The sequence below is a fragment of the Sus scrofa genome, chromosome 4 (assembly GCF_000003025.6).
Source record: "Sus scrofa isolate TJ Tabasco breed Duroc chromosome 4, Sscrofa11.1, whole genome shotgun sequence".
Taxonomy (NCBI): Eukaryota; Metazoa; Chordata; class Mammalia; order Artiodactyla; family Suidae; genus Sus; species Sus scrofa.
This window is the reverse complement of record NC_010446.5, coordinates 57673258-57694107: the sequence shown is the minus strand read 5'-3', so window position 1 is coordinate 57694107 and position 20850 is coordinate 57673258. Positions and strand designations below refer to the sequence as shown.

The 20850-nt window shown below is 38.7% G+C and overlaps 1 protein-coding gene across 2 annotated transcripts in view; it reads right to left on the bottom strand.

The window, feature by feature from the left end:
- Positions 1-16213, bottom strand: part of IL7 (interleukin 7) — a 66819-nt gene extending 50606 nt beyond the window's left edge. Inside the window, exons 1-2 of one of the 2 annotated variants that reach the window (XM_013996658.2) lie at positions 8754-16213; positions 1354-1487 (exon numbers count right to left, since the gene is read on the bottom strand). In XM_013996658.2, coding sequence (XP_013852112.1) covers positions 1354-1487; positions 8754-8763 — 144 coding nt within the window. In that variant the 5' untranslated portion in view covers positions 8764-16213. 2 annotated transcript variants of the gene reach the window in all.

The window sequence follows — 20850 nt, the reverse complement described above, 5'->3', positions numbered from 1 at the left end:
GTACTGAATGACTCCAACTATATGACATTCTAGAAAGGCTAACCACAGAGACTATAAACAGATCAGTGGTTGCCATGGACTCAAGGGGAGGGAGGAAGGGATGAGTCAGTGTAGCACAGGAGATTGTTAAGGGCAGTAAAACCATTCTGTGCTATACTGTAATGGTGGCTACAGGGCACTTTGCATTGGTCAAAACTCACAGAACTGTGTAATACCCTAGGAGTTCCTGTCACAGCGCAGTGGAAACAAAGCCAACCAGGGAACATGAGGTTGCCGGTTCGATCCCTGGCTCAGTGGGTTAAGGATCTGGCATTGCCGTGAGCTGTGGTAGAGGTCACAGATGTGGCTTGGATCCTGCGTTTCTGTGGCTATGGTGTAGGCCAGCAGCTGAAGCTCTGATTTGACCCCTAGCCTGGGAACCACCATATGCCATGAGCGCGGCCCTAAAATCATCAATCGTAACTAATATACCACATGAATGCAAAGCAATAATAGGGAAATTGTGTAGAGGAAGAGTGGGTATAAGGGAATTCTCTACTCCCTCCTCAACTTTTCCGTAAACCTAAAACTACTCTAAAGAATAATATCTATTATCAAAAATATGCATAGTAAGGAAAAAAATTACTCATAAAATAGCATATATATAAACATGTATAAAATACATAATATATATTCATGTATAACAATAAATAAAATAACTATACATCTCTTTTCAGGATAATTTTTAAATATTATATTCTGCTATTTTCCCTCTCCTAATATAATGCTTTTACAGGGTCTGTCAATGGGAGGTGAGGGCATGCAGTTATGCTAAATTACATTCACAAAAAATTTGATTGTGAAGGAAACTAGGATTCAGGAGGACCGTTGTGGGGGTCTGAAGGGCTATGAAAGAATTATTTTTTAAGGATATAATGCTGTCAACTCTAAAAATATATTGCTAGCAGCCCATTCCTTTTTATTCTTTGGCTATTTCACTTTAGTTCAAGGAATAAACATACTTGAATATAAAACTGCATATTAAGAGTAGACATCAAATTTTCCCAATGAGTTAAAATGTGAGGAAAACAGGGAGTTCCCATCGTGGCTCAGTGGTTAACGAATCCAACTAGGAACCATGAGGTTGCGGGTTCAGTCCCTGGCCTTGCTCAGTGGGTTAAGGATCCGGCGTTGCCATGAGCTGTGGTGTAGGTTGCAGACGCAGCTGGGATCCCGCGTTGCTGTGGCTCTGGCGTAGGCTGGCAACTACTGCTCTGATTAGACCCCTAGCCTGGGAACCTCCGTATGCTGCGGGAGCGGCCCCAAAAATGGCAAAAAGACAAAAAATAAAATGTGAGGAAAACGAACACATACCAAGTCATCGATGCTGACCATTAGAACATTCTGATACACTCCGCCGTCTTTACCTTCAATATCACAATCAGATGATGCTACTGGCAACAGAACAAGGATCAGGGGAGGAATTCCGAAGATATACCTAAAAGAAACTAAATTCAACAGGAAGTAAGAATAAGCTCAATGTCCTAAGTCACGTTATATCATTTGCTGGTGGTGTTTCAATTGGCCTGAGCACTTATTTCCAATAATAATAACAAAGCATTTAAAAATGCATCTTGATTTTTGGATAGTGTGGGAAGAACTCTAAAGTTCAATATTATGCAACAAAGTAGCACAGCATTTTAGAGTTTAGGTCTCTTTTGTTTTTTATTTAGAAATTGATCTTTGGGCAAGTGCAAAACAGATGGGATGACAGTAGAGTCTCTTTGCTTCATCAACAGAAAAACATGTTAACTACAGGTAAAAAAGGTATAAATTTTTGAAATTATATGGTCTATGGCATGTGATTGTATATTTATGTAAAACTGGATGGTTGTTCAAGTGTCCAGCTGCTTCCTAGAGGCACCATTGCAGGAAGTTTATTTCCATACTGCATGGTGGTTATATTCTTTCTTTCTTTCTTTTTTTTTTTTTTTAATCTTTTGTCCTTATAGGGCCGCACCAGCGGCATAAGGACATTTCCCAGGCTAGGGGTCTAATTGGAGCTATTGCTCCGGCCTATGCCAGAGCCACAGCAACGCCAGATCTGAGCCACGTCTGCGACCTACACCACAGCTCACAGCAACGCCAGATCCTTAACCCACTGAGCGAGGCCAGGGATCAAACCTGCAACCTCATGGTTCCTAGTCAGATTCGTTTCTGCTGTGCCACGATGGGAATTCCTGTATTCTTTCTTTTTAATGAGGCACCTTAAAGGGCTTACCTTTACCAGAACTGTGCCAAAGTTGATATTTATATTAGCAGAATTTTTATCTTTTTAGTAACTTCGTGTGCCCAGAAAATCATATTGTCTTCAAACACAGCTCTTGACATGTTAGAAAAACCCAACAAATAAATTCATACCCTGTTAACAAGTAATTTTCATCTATTTTTAAATATGTCTTCCTGATTAGGGGCCATTGTTAATCAAAAGGAATGAAATTATGAGTGGCATCATTCTGGGCAGTAGTAACACACTGATAGAAAGCCAGTAATTAATTCCCTGAGACATCGAAGTCTGGTTATATAGGGATTTCCTCATAAAACTACCAGAGTTTCTTGTTTGCATCTTTCTGTTAAGCTCTTGAGTTATGTTGACAACATATTTCCTGTGAATTTCCCCAATTAATTTTAACTATACTTGTTGAGTACATTTCGCACATAAGCCTCCTCTTAAGATTATAAACAATACTCCCTAGAACCCGAGGAAATAATATTGTGACAACCTGAAGACTGTTAAATATATCATAAATTTTCCAATAACATTGTCATTTATTTCAGCATTATCTATCACATAAAATTGAGTAGCACTCTCCAATAAATTATGCGCTCTTAGTGATCCATATAATTATATAGAAAATGTAGGCTGGGTAACAGATATGGGAACAACATGAATTCCATATTTCATCTGCAAGTGCCACTGACACTTGACAAGATAAGAGAAATAAAGCGAGATGCAGAATCTGTTCACAGTTTGGCCACTAAGTGTCTATACGCATGATGAGCAAGAATGCACTTAGAAGATTAAAAACGATGATGATGCTAGTTACCTTTAATTGAGCACCTACTATGTACCAGGCACTATTCTGTGCCTTATACTTACTATTGTTAAGGATAAAAAGGGTCCTGCCTACTAAACTTTTTGTAAAAACAAAATAGTATGTGCCAGGTCTGGATTCTACTCTGAGCTTGCTGCTTCACCAGGATTTGATCATAAATGGCCATGATCTTATTATCACATTGGTCTTCTGAATGAAAATCACTTCTATGCACTATTATAGAACTCTTCCTCTCTTTCTTCTATTACTATCCCTTCATCACAAAGATTCTCAAACAATGATCAATTGCTAATTATTTATTGGGTCCTAACTTCATAATCAGGTTTGTATAGATTACACAGAGTCAAACCTTTTCTCTTATCTGTTATTTTACAGATGTCTGGCAGGTACACTTTGAGAAGAATAGAGTGTAAGGAAAAGCATACAGTGTATAACTTGAAATTAGCTTCAAAGGAAATATAACAAAATGGTTAAACATTAGAATAAAAAAAGAGACATTTTTGCCATTATACATAAATGTCATTTCAAAGGTCCACATTTTATGTTTTAATAAAGGAGGTTGTTTTATTTTTTATGAACACTAGTTGTGTCCTCTTCACTACAATTTTCTTTTTTTCCTTTTTTTTTTTTTTTTTTTTTTGTCTTTTTGTCTTTTTCTAGGTTCGCACCTGGGGCACCTGGAGATACCCAGGCTAGAGGTCTAATTGGAGCTGTAGCTGCCAGCCTACACCACAGCCACAGCAACACGGGATCCGAGCCACATCTGCAGCCTACACCACAGCTCATGGCAACGTCTGCTCCTTAACCCACTGAGCAAGGCCAGGGATTGAACCCACAACCTCATGGTTCCTAGTCGGATTTATTAACCACTGAGCCACCACGGGAACTCCCTCTTCACTACAATTTTCAATATTTAGTGCTCCCAGAATTCACAATGACCTATTCATTCATTGATGTCATTTTAACAATGCTTTCAAATGATAGCTTGATGGAAATTTCAGTCTTTGTGTAATTACAACTAGCGTTTCAATTTTAAAATATTATTTGCTTTTACCTATAAAGAGTGTCTTTGGTTGCCATCATTGTTGTTAAATCACTCAGTTCCAGGTATACTAGGGTGATGCAAAACACGGAGGAGACTTGAGGCTTTTGTCTTGGTGTGACTGAGTGAATGGCAGAGTATCTTAAAAGTGTCACTTACCTATTTTGTAAAACGAAAACTTTAGACTAATCTCTTGATGTCCCTTTCAATCCTTAAGCACCTTAATTCTGAGTCTATTTCCCTTCCTTTCATCCTTCCTTCCTCTTTTTACCGCCGCATCTGCAGCATATGGAAGTTCCCAAGCTAGGGACTGAATCAGAGCTGCAGCTGAGGGCCTATACCGCGGACACAGCAACAGCAGATCTCAGCCACATCTGCGAACTACGCCACAGCTTGAGGCAACTCTGGTTCCTTGACCCACTGAGTGAGGCCAGGGATCGAATCCGCATCCTCACAGAGACTATGTTGGGTTCTTAACCCACCAAGCCGCAATGGGAGTTCCATGACCACAGTAACACTTTTGATCTTAGATTGTGCGATGGACAATGTTGCAAACACACTCTGAATTTTGAACTCACACCTCATAGGTTTCCAGCTATCTCATTAATGGCTTGCAGTTTGGTCTGAGAGTGAAGCCTTTTTTCCACACCATAATGAAGGTAGTATTAACACTGCCTAGTTTGGGTATGCTTTTAACTCTGTTCTCATAATAGGAAAGGATTTTGCTTTTATTTTTGCTTAGTTTTAGATTATGTGTAGATACCCATCTCAACCCCCACCCTGAACTTTCCTTTAGGTTACAAAAAAGACAAACCATAAGAAATAATGCAAGGCAAGCTTGGACTTGTGGAATTTTCTTAGGATTCCCTAAAGGGATTGAAATTGGAGAATTTGTTTTCAATAGGGAATTTGGTTAAACCAGAATGATGGCTGTCTAAAAAATTCTTGTTGGTTTTTAATTTAAGCCAAATAATACATTCAATCCTGGATGCTTAAGTTATGGGGTCAAAGTGAACATAAACAAATTAGTTTTCACAGTCCTTTAAATTTAATCTTTCATTAGTCTTTAAGATCAATCAGCGTTTATTGACTATAATAAACATTACACAGTCCTATTTTCACTGGGATTTAAAAAAAGGTCAAAAGACATTCAGAATGAAATGAAAGAAATATATGAACATACAAGATTTGGCTTTAATATGAACAATTAGCACAAGTGAGTGAATAAAGAGAAAAGTTAATAAACAGTAGGAAATAACCATATTATGTGGAAATCAGCTTTTTAAGGTTATAAAAATGAATTTGATTATGCTCACATAAAGAGATCTAATATCTGTCACAAATACATTAAGATTGGGTTATAAATTCAATCCACAAGTCTTGTGATAAGCATTTTGGAGGCCATCCTATAATACTGCATAAAATATTACATTTAATCTCATAACCATTTCATGAGGTAAGCACTACCAATTATTAAAATTTTTGCAGGTGGAGAATCTGGGGCCCAAATTCTTTCCCATAGAAAATGTGTTTCATAAGAGTCAGGATTTAAATCCAAGTTTATCAAGTTGAAAAAATTTTAGCTTTTAGCTTTTAGCCATTGAGCTGTACTGCTTCCTACAAAAATAACTGCACATATGTAGTCAAGAGAAAGGTACAAAAATCCATCTTCCTGCACATGAATCTTACTAATGCACTTCCTTGGTCAAGCTCTGAAACACTGCATCACATATTCTTACTTCAGGAAAAAAAAAAAACCAAAAACACTGATTATTTGCTTTTATTACACTAGGTTACATGTCTGAGGAGGGCATAAAAAAAATCTCATTGCATATGTGTGAATTCAACATGTAAGTTGGTTCTATGAAATAACTTTCCATTTTTGTTCAAGATATTTGAGCATTGATATATGGCTATATATAATTCTTTATACTTGTTCAGGATTTTATCATTTGTTTTCAATTCTCTATTTTTATTACTATTCCATATTTGGGTCCTCAAATATGACTAAATTACCTAAACTAGATAGCACAGTTGCTAGATAGCACAGCATAGTAGGTCCTTAATGTACTCAACTCTCAAAAGAAGTAGCAAAAAAAAAAAGGGAGTAAAAAGTAAACCCCATCCTATGTAAGTTGGTGCAGCCACCATGGAAAACAGTATGGAGGTTCCTCAGAAAACTAGAGATAGAGTTGCCATATAATCCAGCAATCCCACTCGTGGAACAAAACTGTAATTCAAAAAGATACATACACTTCTATGTTCATAATAGCACTATTCACAATAACCAAGACATGGAAACAACCTAAATGTACACTGATGGATGGATTAAGAAGATGGAGTACACACACACACACACACACACACACACACACACACACAATAGAATACTACTCAGCCATAAAAAAGAGCAAAATAATGCCATTCGCAGCAACATGGATGCAGCTAGAGATTATCCTGCCAAGGGAAGTGAGTCAGAAAGAGAAAGACAAATTCTATAGGATATCATTTATATGTGGAAATTAAAATATGGCACAAATGAACCTATGTACAAAACAGAAACAGACTCAGGAGAATAGACCTGTAGTTGCCAAGGGAGAGGAGGTTGGGGGAGGGGTGGAGAGGGAGGTTAGGGTTACCAGAAGTGAGTTTTTCCACATGGAAGGATAAACAACAAGGACTTACTGTATAGCACGGAGAACTATATTCAGTGTCCTATGATAAATCATAACAGAAAAGAATATTAAAGAATATATATATATGTGAAACTGAATCACTTTGCTGAACAGCAGAAGTTAAAGCAAAATTCTATACTTCAACAAAAGAAGTAACCCCACCCTGAAGGATCCAGTGAAATCTGTGGGAACAAAATGCAGAAAGCCACTCATAATCGCTGTGAGTAGGGGTTTAGAATTCTAGTATTTTGACTGCTGATAACTTATGGCACATGATTAATATACACATAATTCAGGACGTGACAGCTCCTTGTTAATAATGGCCGCCTTAGTTTCCTTTTCTTGTTTTACCTTTCTACTTTAGACCAGAGGTGATGGAAGAATTAGAACTGGGGACTGATAAAGAAAGGAGCAATTGCAGGAGCTCCAATGGACATTAAGGAAAGCAGGGATAACAGGGATATACTTAATTTCTAATTCTATATTAAACTTCTGGAGGATGCCCATTACAAATCTCCTATACCCTAAACTGGCACCCCCTCTTTATCTTGTTATGGATATGATACTTCTTGGTTATGCCAATTTTTTTTTTTTTTTTTTTGGTCTTTTCGTTTTGTCTTTTCAGGATCACACCCTCAGCATATGGAGGTTCCCAGGCTAGGGGTGGAATTGGAGCCATAGTTGCTGGCCTACACCACAGCCACAGCAACACAGGACACAAGCCCCTTCTGCGACCTACACCACAGCTCAGGGCACCAGGATTCTAACTCACTGAGCCAGGACAGGGACTGGACCCCTGTGCTCATGGATACTAGTCAGGTTCCTTAACCACTGGGCCACGATGGGGAACTCCTTGGTTATGTCAATTTTTGATGCTTTAATATATATGAGAAGAGAAAGGCCTCTTTTGACCTAACGGTGCAACCAAGAAAGGGCACAGACCAGGCATCAAACACAAGAACAATCTGCTCCTATTCCGGCACCCTCCCCCACCCGTCTCCTTCTGCTTGAGGAAGTAATTTACTGTTAAACAGTAGAATTTCCCTCAGCAGATCCTCTCCATTCACATCTCCTATCCCCCTTTTCCCCTTCCAGTCAGCTTTTGTACTCTTCACATAGACCATACGGCTGCCGACGGAATCCAGTTCGCCTCCACTCTGCCCCTGTCCATCTTAGGTCTGTATTCCGCACAAATGAAACATATTAGACCTCAGCAAGGGTCTAGAATTTAGAAGTATGCCTGGTAACTCTGCCTGCATCAAGGAGCACCCACTTAGGAAAAAAACAAAAAACCCGAAACTGGCCTTTCTCAGTGCCAGCCCGAACACTTGGGTTTCCAGAAAAAGACACAAAGTACAGCCCCAGTCGGAAACTCCCAGCCTCAAAGAGGGGGGAAAACGGGGTTTTCCAGAGACCTATCCCCTTGGGGTTTAAAAGCGCGTCCCTTGGGAGCTTCGCTTTCACTTCTCTAAGGAGTTGGAGCTGCAAGAGCCCAGATACTCGCCGATCCGGGGGCGCCTGTGAGTAAAGTGGCGCGGCCAGGACCCGGGGGAGGGTGGGTTGTGCGCCAGGTTGACAGAGGGCAGCGATGGTGAGGGGAGACTGACCGAGAGCACTGCTACCCCTGAGACCTGGTTGCCCGCTGCCACCGCTGAGCGGCGCGGAGGCTGCAGCGCTCGATCTGGGGACAGAGCCGGCGTCGGGGACTGCTTCTAGCACGCAGCCTGCCAAGCGCAACAGTCCCATGTGCAAAGTGGCTATGGGCCAGGGATCCGACGCGGGTGACTGCCGCCCAGGGCAGAGCCAGGGCTCTCTGCATGTCCAAAGGGCAAGGCCGGGTTGTTCCCGGACGCGCCTGGGCGCGGGGCCCCGAAGCGCGTCCCAGAGTCCCCGGGGCGTGCCCGGCGCGCGAATTCATGCGCCCGGGAGAGGAGCGCTTACCATGGAACATGGTCTGCGGGAGGCGGGCGTGGTCATGATGACCGCAACTGCAGCAGGAGCAAGCTCTCACCGCCCATAGTCACTCCCCGGACCCTGGTCTTCCGCGGAGTTGCCGAGAGTCCACGCCGGGTAGGGCTGTCTCTGCCGCTGGTTCCTCCTACCCACGCCGCGCCTTCTGTTTCATCCATCCCCGAGGGGGCGGCACACACCACGGCCCGGCTCTGCGCTTTGCCTTTCCCATAACTTCCGTAGGATCAGCCGGCGGTGTACTTTCAGTTTCTACTTTGAGCTTGGTCTGCAGGTTCAATCTTTTGAGTTAATCGCTGTGGCTCCTTCACCGCCCCCTGGTCACCTGCGTCCTCCCCTAGCGCTTCCTGTGCGCCTGGACCAAGACCAGAGGAGGGCGCGAATTCCCAAAGCACCGCAGAAGGAATGAGTTGGCTTTCTGAATCAGGGCTATTCGAAGCAAGAGACTCCAGATGACCTCTTGCCGCCTTGACAAAGCTAGCTTTTACTAAGATCTAAAAGCATCGGTTGCTAATATGTCCACGGAAGCCACAAATGTGTAGGGCGAAAGCTGGGCTATTGCAAGTGGACGTCAGGGAAGAGGCGGTGCAGCTTTTGCCGCGGATGTAGTGGACCATGCCAAGTAGCATAGTGGGAAAAAAAAAAAAAAAGGAAGTAAAGAATTGTTAAGAGGGACACGCCCTCAGTCTCTCCTACTGCTCAAGTCACTTTCCTCTCTGTCTTTTGTATATGCACCTGCCCAGGTGAGACCTCAAAGAAAAATAATCAGGTGGGTCCGCCTAATCTGGTAAATGCTATCTTTGGAAGGGAGTGGAGACTGACTATAATAGTTAATGACAATGACTGCATCTATCTGAATTGGCTCATAAATTAAATTATCCATCTTGACTGTGTTACAGAGGAGTTCATTTATTTTTTCCAGGACTGAATTATTTAGGTATTTTTCTGTTTCTGTTTGATTTCTGATATTCCACAAAAGTGTTGCTTAAGTGAAGGTGGGTAATGTAAAGTAATAACAGTGATAATATTATGGCTCTCATTTATTTAGCCTTTGCTCTGTGTTAGTATTGTGCTAAGCATTTTATGTATATCCTCTCATACAAAATTTTCTTGGTGGTAGACCATTTTGTTATCTGCAGTTGACAGATGTGGGAACTGAGACTTCCTTAAGCATTTGCCAGCATTCACTTAGCTGGTTAGTAACAGAGCTTGGATCCAAACCTACTCTATACCGGCTCAAGAGTCCACAACTTGGAATTCCTGTGTTAAAAATCCTTGTGAACAATGTAGAAATTAATGCCAGGAGAGAGACAGGGCCATGTATCATGTGGATGTGCCTTTGTCCCAGTGTGGGGACCTCAGGAAAGCTTTCTGGAGTTTGTGAGTTATAAATTGAGACCCAAGTGAGATTCATTACCCTGGGAATGTGAGCGCTCCAGGTTCTTTGTTCTAGTGTGAACAAAGAAAAGAGGGGAAAAAAAGGGAGAAAGACAAAAACAATGAAATAGACGGTGAAACAGCCCCACTTAAGGCTGAAGCTTGGATTTCTGACACCTCTTTTAGTCTCACTTCCCACCCTCAATCTATAGGCAGGTTCTGTCAACTCTACCTCTAAAATAAATCCTGAGTCCATTCTGAATCTGCTCTGTGACTTGCCTGTTGGTTAACCATTAAAACCCTGCTGTCTAGGGAATCTTCCAGTTCTTGCTCTTGCCCACACCCCCTACATTCTCTTCATAGCAGCAGGACATCCGATTAACATTTGCCACCCTCTGTGACCACCTTCTGGTCACTTCTTTCTGCACACCAGGCTTTCAAGTCCCTGTATGATCTGGGTCCCACTGCCCTCTCTGACCCCCTCTACAGTGCATGTCCTTTTTCCTCTTTATGCCCAGCCAAGCTGACTTCCACTTAAAAGAGTATCTAGCACAACAAAGCCATCCAGAAAGTGAAAGAATGAGAGAGCACAGTTGAGGGAGATGGATGAATGGGAATATGTGTGGAAAGAAAGGATGTGGAGGCAGAAAAGAAATAGAAGGAAAGGGGAAGAGAACGAGAGAAGCAAATGAGAACAGGAGGCAGATTGGGAAGGCGGGGGAAGCCAAGTATTTCCATGGGAATGACACCAAGGTGGAGGTGGGGTGTAGAGAAATAGGAGGCTGGACTATAAAAGTGACTTCTATAACTAAACACAAGGTTGGTTATTGATTTATTTCAAATTCTTGAAAGCAGTATTAAGATATGTAATTGCATGCAGCTTACACTTAAAAAAAAAAAAAAAAAAACTTTCCAGGGACAGATAAAAGAGCATCCATCAATAACTTGCTCAACAGGAAATCTGTCTTCCTGTTTCATGCGGTCACCATAAAACCTGGTTGAACAAGGGCTCGTGCTTAAGCAAACTTTTGGGAAGCATGAGGGGAAATTATTCAGAACACCAGGAGAGGAGATGTAAATTCCTCACTGGACTCTGGCCCCAAGTGTGAAAAATCACTCTAAAGAAAATGTAAAGGATTTGGCATTTTTATTGTGACATGAAGATGGGCACACTCCAGCTACATCAAATTATTTTTCTGTCTATGGTAGAATTAATACCATTTGAAAAAAAGTCCAAAATGTGGTCTTAAATTTGTGATTGAGATTTTGATAGGCTGAATATTATTTTCATAAGACAGATAGATAAGGATAAAATGTTTTGTGAATTTTTATATGCCAATATTTTGTGATTAGAAAAATGGAGTGGTTACCATTATGCTCACTCCTAGACAATGAATTGTGCAGAAAAGTCAATAAAGAAACAAAATAGTATATAAAGTTTATGAATTATAACCAATAAATAAAAAAATATTAAGAGAGAAGACAACATTCTTGGAATGAATAATACCATGTACTCAAAAAAAAATGCAAGTAAAACAACATGAATGTCAATTTAGAGAGAGAATTGTTAAAGGTTAACCAATGTCTTTTTAAATGTTCTATAATCTTCAATCAAAATAGTCATTATTGGTAACCTAAACATCTTTTCTTGACAATGATCTGAACTATTTTTAACCAGCTTAACATGACCATATAGTTTGAGATCTGAATGCTAGCTATCATTCTGTCTATAGATATTTTTTGACTTTCCTATAATTTAATTTTCCAAGCATAATATTCAACATATTTCAAACACACACACACACACACACACACACACACACACACTTATTGGACTTCTTTATGGGCATGTGTTCTGTGTAGAACACATGGGGCCTGTGCTTAGAAGGGCCCTGGGCTTGGTTTAATTCTCGGTACTCATTGTCTTGAAATTCTTAATTATTTTTGGACAAGGGTACTCTCATTTTCACTTTGTATTGAACCCACAAATTCTGTAACTGGTCATGCATACTCGCATTTATTAAGCTACTCTTTGTGCATAATAATGCATATCTTCAAGGTGGTTTAAGTCTGGTGGAGAAAACAGATGTTAAATGTGTAATTACAAGGAAAAAGAATATTATGAAAAGGAAATGTAGAGATATATTTTAAAGCAGAGGATTGACTATCTAGACCCTTTTTAAAAATTAGTGAAATTAGAGTCCAAAAAAGGACTCCAAAAGGACATTTATCTGTTCAGCAGAAAAATAGAAGTTCTATTGTGGCACAGCAGGATAGGGATCCAGTATTGTCACTATAGTGGCTTGGGTTGCTGCTGTGACTGAAGTTCTATCATTGGCTTGAGAATGTCCACATGCCTTGGGTGTGGTCAAAAGAAAAAAAAAAAGAGAAAAATATCTATAAGTGGATAACCTATAGTTCTAATCATATTTGTTTGCATTTCAAGCCTGAGCTTGAGAATGAATTTTCAATTTTATCAAATGACTACTTAACATCTATTTACAAGGTCATGTTTTTTCTTGTTGCATTCCTGAAGAAACCACAAATTTACCATGATGTTAAATTCAAGTTGCTAATATTTAACTTAGAATTTTGCAACTATATTCATGATTGAGGTATGTTTGTTCTTCATATTATATTCAACTGAGCTGGGGCTATTTTGGCCAGGTTTTCTTAGCTTCATAAGAGGATTTGGGAATTTGTCAGATTTTCCTAGCTTCATAAAAGGATTCCAGTGTGTTTTCTAGAAACTGTAATGGCTTAAGCATTATATGACTGATTGGAGTTCAACAATGAAACATTTAATTTCATGCAGCCCAGGGATGGAGTAAGATTGCCAGTTTTGAGCATTACAGGAATTAAAATAAAAAAGTTTTTTCTGAAGATTGAATCAAAATAGCTACATCAGACCATCAGGAAGTCTGATGGAAAGAGGTATGTCAAGATATCAATGATTGCTTGAGCCATGTAAATGAATGAAATCATTCAACCTGCAACTTTGAAGAAAGAAGAGAGAGAGAGACAATACCATGAGAAAACTTGAGACATGGGCATTAAGGGTAGATGGAGAATTGGGTGCCAACCAACAAACTGACAAATCATAGGCAGTGAAGTAGGAGAGGCAGAAGCCAGCTTCCCAGAAAACCAAGAGAGATAGAACTTCAAAATAGATTAAGTAGTATTTCCAAATGTCACATAGAAATTGAACAAAGTGAATACTGAAAGGCATGACCACTGAATTTGGCCCAGTGGAGAGTGTGTATGGCCCTCATGAAAACAGTTTGAGAAAAGCAGTGTAATTAGAAGCACTATTCCAGCTGTGGCATGTAAGGAAAGATGGACACACAGTGAGAGGACACAACTTTTCAGATGCCTGGTAAAGATAAAAGAAATCAGGTAGTGGTTTGAAAGGCATGTGAAACATAATGGAGGAGTTCCTGTCATGACTCAGCTGAAACGAATCTGAGTAGAATCCCTGAGGACGCAGGTTCAATCCCTGGCCTTGTTCAGTGGGTTAAGCATCTGGCATTGGCCTGAGCTATAGTGTAGGTCGAAGATGAGACTTGGATCTTGTGTTGCTGTGGCTGTGGCATAGGCCAAAGACTACAGCTCCAATTCGACTCCTAGTCTGAGAACCTCCATATGCAACCCTAAAAAGACAATAAATAAATAAATAAATAATGGAAAGTTTTCATGTGTGAGAGGTCCTAGAACATATTTATATATTAATAGATAACATGTTAAATTCTTCTGAAGATGTAGGAAAGGATGGAACCAAGAAACCCAAGATACCTGATTAATTTTTTCCTGTTTCCTCCTCTTTCATTTCATTCCTTAAAATCTGTAATTCTAAATAATCAGAATCCACTACAAATTCGCAGTTCCTCATTTTATGTTTCGTATTGAAATGTTCCCTCTGAGACTCACTGAGCTACTTCTGTATTGAGTATTGGCTAGTCTAAGAGAAAAATACTGCCCACATAGCTACCAGCTGCAGCTTGTGTGGTTTGCATCATCCAGTCCATTTGTACACTAACGGATGTATTGTTAGTCATCGGAGGTCCAGTTAATTCCCTTTACTGATATGGTATATTGAATTAGCTGCATACAACAGAAAAAGTACCGAAAGAGAACTGCCAAAGAGATCTACTTGCAAGAACAGGTTTGCCATCAGGTTTACTTATTTCCTTTCACAGTTTAATCTGACAAAGATTTAGCAGTGGGAAGAAAAAAAGTCAAATTTACGTCACCAAAACAAATATTTCTTCTGGGCATCGAAAAAACCAAGAGGAAACTAAAGTCATAAAGAAGACGGTAGTTGCAATCAAGATGAACACAAAGCTACTGTAACAATAACAACACCAGCAAAGGATGAATTTGATCTACTCTATGTATTCCAGCACTTTTGTAGATTTAACCTTTCCAGATTTCTTTCTGCTTCTAGTCTTTTTTTTTTTCCCTCCTTCTAACAGTGATCTTTGTGGCTCTTAAAAATCCTCAAGTTTGTCTTATTTGGATTGTTTTTGGATTTTACTCTGAAGTCAGTGATTGAAATCTGATTATTACTGGAGAATGCCTGCAAAAACTTCTAGTCTCCGAGGGTGATTCTTAAATGACCAATGTACATTATCCATTTTTTGTCCCAATTTTTTTTGATTAGGTCTCATTGCAAGCCACTTAGAGCATGTATACAAAGTGAAACTATATATACTGAAGACTCAAAAAAGCTGAAATTGCTAAATACATAAGGACCTTTTGGTAACAGTCTTAATTTCATAAAGTTTACTTTAGAATTAAAAAAAGTTATAATATGGGTTAGTTTGGAATTAGAGTCAAAGGAGCTTTACTTTTCTAATCTGAATAAAAGTTTAGCAATCTCAGAGAATGAGAATGATACAGAATATCATTTTTAAAGGAGGGAAATAACAGGAAATAGAGAATATTATATTTCACTGATCAAAAAAAGCCCAATGTTTTACTTATGCAGATGAGGGAAAAAAGTGTTGGCCGAAAAGAAAATAATCTAAAGAGGAAGACATGGTTAGAAAACCTGTTAAACATTAGGGAAAATTGCTAACGCAGCAAAACAAACAGGAAATCAAAGCATAGTGCTGCCATTTCATAGGGTATGTTTCTTAAGAAATATATAATATTTTGCTCCATTGTTTGAAGAATCTTTGTTTCTTCCTAAGACATAAATGTGCTCAAGTTTTTCTCAACCCTATATAACTTCTTTTAATTCGATACATAGTTATCAAATAATACTATGTGCCAGACGCTGTTCTAAATGCTTGGGCTATATCGGTGTACAAAACAGACTAAAATAATTTCTGTTAAATTGAGTTTACATTCTCCTGGAGGAGATAGATAATAAAAAGTAAATGCATATATATATATGTAAAATGTTAGAAATTTACTAAGGTTGATGGAAATTAATAGGATCAGGATAGGGAATTTGTGTATGTGAAGGGGAGTGCAGAATGGAGAAGTGTGTCGTGATTTTTAAATGGGCTTCAATGGAAAAGTGACCTCTAAACAAAAACTGAAAGGTGACTGAGTGAGTCACATGCATGTCTGTAATAAGCATCGTCTGGGGAGAGGAAAGATAGCATAGAGCTCTATGGCAGAAAGAATGCCTGGAGACTGAGCTATCTGCTTCTTCCTTTACTTTCTCCTTCCTTCTTGGGTACCTGACTCAATTTTAAGAGCTTCCACTCCTGTTCTGTCTTTGCTCTACTGAACCCTGGCTTCTGGCTACCATACCTTGTCATCTGTGAACTAGCTGGCTAGCTGTTGCTGATCATAGTACTCCCTATTGCCTTTTAAAACATTATAGGAGTTCCTGTTGTGGCTCAGTGGTTAACGAATCCGACTAGGAACCATGAGGTTGCAGGTTCGATCCCTGGCCTTGCTTAGTGGGTTGGGGACCCGGCGTTGCCGTGAGCTGTGGTGTAGGTTGCAGATGTGGCTTGGATCTCGTGTTGCTGTTGCATAGGCCAGTGGCTACAGCTCGGATTCAACCCCTAGCCTGGGAACCTCCATATGCCATGGGAGCGGCCCTCAAAAGGCAAAAAGACAAAAAGAAAAAAAAAAAAAAAGCATTATAAACCTGGGAGTTCCCATTGTGGCTCAGTGGGTTAAGAACCTGACTAGTATCCATGAAGATGCAGGTTAGATCGCTGGCCTTTCTCAGTGGATTAAGGATCTGTGTTGCCACAAGTTGTGGTGTAGGATCTGGTGTTGCTGTGGCTATGGCATAGGCCTGCAGCTCCAATTGGAACCCTCGCCTAGGAATTTCCATATGGTTCAGGTGTGGCCCTAAAAAGAAAAATAAATAAATAACTATGAAAACAGAACACATAAAATATAAGCATTGAATTAATGGAGACAAGTAAAATTTTAGAAAATTAAAACTCCATGTAACCATCACACTTGTGACAATCATGCTGTTCATATTTATTTTTACCGAAATGAGATCATTGTTTAGCAATATGCTTTGTTTTCAGTCATCTATCTCTATATTTCAGTTAATTCTTATCTAATACCCAGATATTCAGATTTCCAAAATCAACCCCCAAACAGTCATTGAATTGAATCTCTGGTTTCCTTTAGTAAATTATTTATGTTAGAAACCACAATTGGGGCACTATAAGTGCTCATTACTTGTAGGTCATTTTAGCGGTTGTAGCTGGAAAAATTATAAATTAGTATTGATCTTTCTAATTACATTTTATGAGTTCAGCTTTTTCACTTCATTTTAAGATTTAGAAAGTTATCAATTTTCTCTTCCACTGAAAATATTGATATTATTTAATATAAACATATAAACATAACTTATTTTTAAACAATATACATAAAGTACTTATAAAATATTAAAACTAATAGTACATTAAATAACATAAATTTGAAGAGAATTTTAAACCTTCATAGCACTTTCTGTTCCTTGAATTCATCCCTCTAAGGACATACCTAACATCAAAATATTGTATTCCAGAGTCTCTTAAAAATCAATGTTTTCTATTCATGTTTATTTTACCAAGTTTACATATGGTAGGTTCAGTTATTTTCAATGGTACTTAATTAACTATCCAGAAAACATAGTACAGAGAAGTTCTATGTGGCAAGTTCTACCTCTTTTTCTTTTACCTCAACTTCTTTTCCCAGCAGGTAAATATTTTCTCCATATCAGAACACAGAGACTTTTTCTGGTTTTTTGTTTTATAAGAGCTGCATTATATATAAAAACACATAATTTTTTCAGCCGACACTCTATTGCTGGCCACTCAGTTTGGACCCAGTCTTGTAAAAACGAAGTGGTTTTGGTTTGGGGTACTTTTCACCATTTAGTTTATTTGACATCTTAGAAGCATTGGACACTAATCACTCTTTCTTGTTTTTTTTCCCTCTTCTATGTTTCCACTGACATCATTCTCCTAATTCTCATCCTACCACTTGCAATCTTTCCTCCTCATTCTTTGGATTCTCTTTCGCTGCTTGTGTGTTGTAACATTTCTCTTCCTCAGGGTCCTGACTGTGGCCTCTCCTCTTGGGCTGCACTCACTTCCTGAGTCACCTCATCCACAGGGATGGTCTTAACCATTGATTTAAGCTCATTGCCTACATTTTACATTTCCAGCCTAGTCCTATATGACACTAAATTCCAACCCAGGTATCCAGCATATATGGTGCATCTCTGAGTTTCTCAAAGACATCTGAAACTCAGCATATACTAATACATAGTTATTTTCTACTTTGTTCTTTTTAATATCCTTTTAGAATATATACTTCATATGTTTCATGTCCCAGCCAGAAACTGAGAAATGATAAAATTAATCACTAAATTCTGTTTGATGTCATTTGCTTGTTAATAACTGTCCTCTCTCGTTCTTTCTTGCTGTCTTTGTTTAGGTCCTCTTTCTTTCTTTTTGTTAATGATTTTTCTTTTTTCTCTTTTCTTTTTCGTCTTTTTGCCATTTCTTGGGCCACTCCTGCAGCATATGGAGGTTCCCAGGCCAGGGGTCGAATCGGAGCTGTAGCTGCCAGCTTACGCCAGAGCCACAGCAACGCGGGATCTGAGCCTCGTCTGCAACCTACACCACAGCTCACGGCAACGCCGGATCCTTAACCCACTGAGCAAGGGCACGGATCGAACCCACAACCTCATGGTTCCTAGTCGGATTTGTTAACCACTGCGCCACGACGGGAACTCCAATTTTTATTTTTTCTATCAAAGCTAGTTTACAGTGTTCTGTCAATTTTCTGTTGTACAGCAAGGTGGCCCAGTCACACATACACATATACATTCTTTTTCACACATTATCATAGGTCCTCTTTATATCTCTCCTCAATTACAAAACCTCTTTAAAAGATGTTTTTAACAAAATCAGATCTGCCACTCCAAGTATTTCAATGGTGTCCTGTTTCCTAGGGGCAGTGTCTACAGACACTCTGTGTGCAATACAAGATGCTTCATTATTTAGTGCCACCCTCCTGCCATCCAATCACTTTGATGTCCCATCCAGCATCTTGAACCTTCAAATCATTCTGACTTTCAGATTTCTCTACCTTTGCACTTGCTGTGCTTTCAGCCTAGAGTACCCCTGCCCACTCCATTCTTCAGGTTAAGTTCAGGTTTTATTTCCTGAGGGATGTTCTATTTAATCACTTGTATGGACCAGGTCCTTATTTTATCAAATCTTTGTCAGCTGTGTTAGACTTGTTTTGATGATTTTCTCCCAACACTATTAGATCCTTAAGGCAAGGGCTTCCCTTTTGTTTATGTTGTCTTTAGAGCCGTGCATTGGCTGTCTTGCCTTAGGTGATTGATTTAAGCTTGTTGAGTGAATGCCTGGCTGCTTCTGCTGGTGCTTGTGTTGTGATATTAGAGTCACAATTTCCTGAGGACAAACATCTATCTTTTTTAAAAAAATTATTATAGTTGATTTATAGTGTTCTGTCAATTTCTGCTATACAGCAAAGTGACACAGTCATACACACACACACACACACACACACATTCTTCTTACATTACCCTCCATCATATTCCATCACAAGCGACTAGATAGAGTTCCCTGTGCTATACAGCAGGATCTCATTGCTTATTCACTCAACTGCAATAGTTTGCATCTACTAATCCCAAACTCCCAGTCTCCCCCCACACACACTTGGCAACCCCAAATCTGTTCTCCATGTCCATGAGACAAATATCTATCTTGTTTGTGGCTCTATTCTCAATGTTGCACAGTTGCACAGTTCCTGCATATCACAGGCACTCAGTAAACATATAGCCAATATCATCTTAGATCCAGATGCATGCATTCATGCTGGGTATTTACTCATCAGCTGATAACTAAGCTTTAGAATAATTAGGATATCTCATTATAATTAGAATTCTATATATAGACAGACTTCATCTTTTAGGCACATTCAATTTAGTTATATATTTGAACAACAAATTCACTAATTATGATTTCAACATACCTATCTGATCTTATCTCTGATATTTGGCATATTTGGCTGTGTTAAAAATGCTATACAAGCAACAATTACTATCCTAAGCAATTTAATGTGTTCAGACTCATATAATCTAGATAGAACAATACTATAAATATGAAACAAGACTTTCTTTTAAAAAAGTAGCCTCTAGATGGATCTAATGCATTATGTGTGGTAGTGTTTTGTAACTGAGTACTAGATATAAGGAAATAGCAATATGGAGGGGAGGAGAATTAAGTTAAATATTAAGTAGTTTCTGGTGTCAAACATGTATCTAAACACTTCCATTTACATATATTATTAAATTGAAAATATTATAAATTTGATTGCAAGATCTACCTTAGTTATTTTACCTTCCTCCTCTTCCTTCCCACAAACCAATATTTGAAATTGAGGAGACTGGCTCTAGAAATTATTCCAGAATCACTTGTTTTTATTTGCAATTTTGGTTTATGGGAATTATTTCATTATAGCAATATTTATCATGACTAAGAGTGGTTTCTAGGCAGCACTGTAAATAGAATTTTGTAAGTATATGTCTTGGCAGGTGGAGGATGATGTTGCATAAAGTAGGTCTTTAAAATATGTGTTATAAACTAGTGTAGAAATTGGTTTTGATGTTGGTTTTAAATTTTATTTGTATTTTGGAATGGTGAATTTGAAAAAATTATTCCATCTGAATTGGATGGGTAATAATTCGATAAACTTCATACTACATTCATTGATGTAAATATACTGCATTGATTTGTAATTAATTTAGTCAAACCCCTCCATGTTACCAACATATATTAAATACTTTCAAAGTAGATTATGTCACATATTTCATTATGTTCTATTAATGATGGTAAGGTAAAGGTGATTACAAGAAAAACTGTGCTCTAAAACCAACAATTTATGTTGAAATAATATGAGTAACTAAATAATATTATGTGCTTTAATTACTAATACAAGGTGTTATGAATATTTTAACTCTCTGAAAATTTTACTTCCTGATTTTTTTTCCCTTCAAAGAGGCTACCTTGTGAATTTATACATCTCTTTTATTTTATTCATGTGATTACTCTTCAAAACGTATTTTGGAAACCCTCATGGAGTAGATTGCAGAGACTCTAGTATATTATTTAAAATTTTTTCTATTATGATTATGAGTTTAACTTTTAAAAATAGTGAAGCTTTTCTCCCTTCCTTCCTTTCTTTG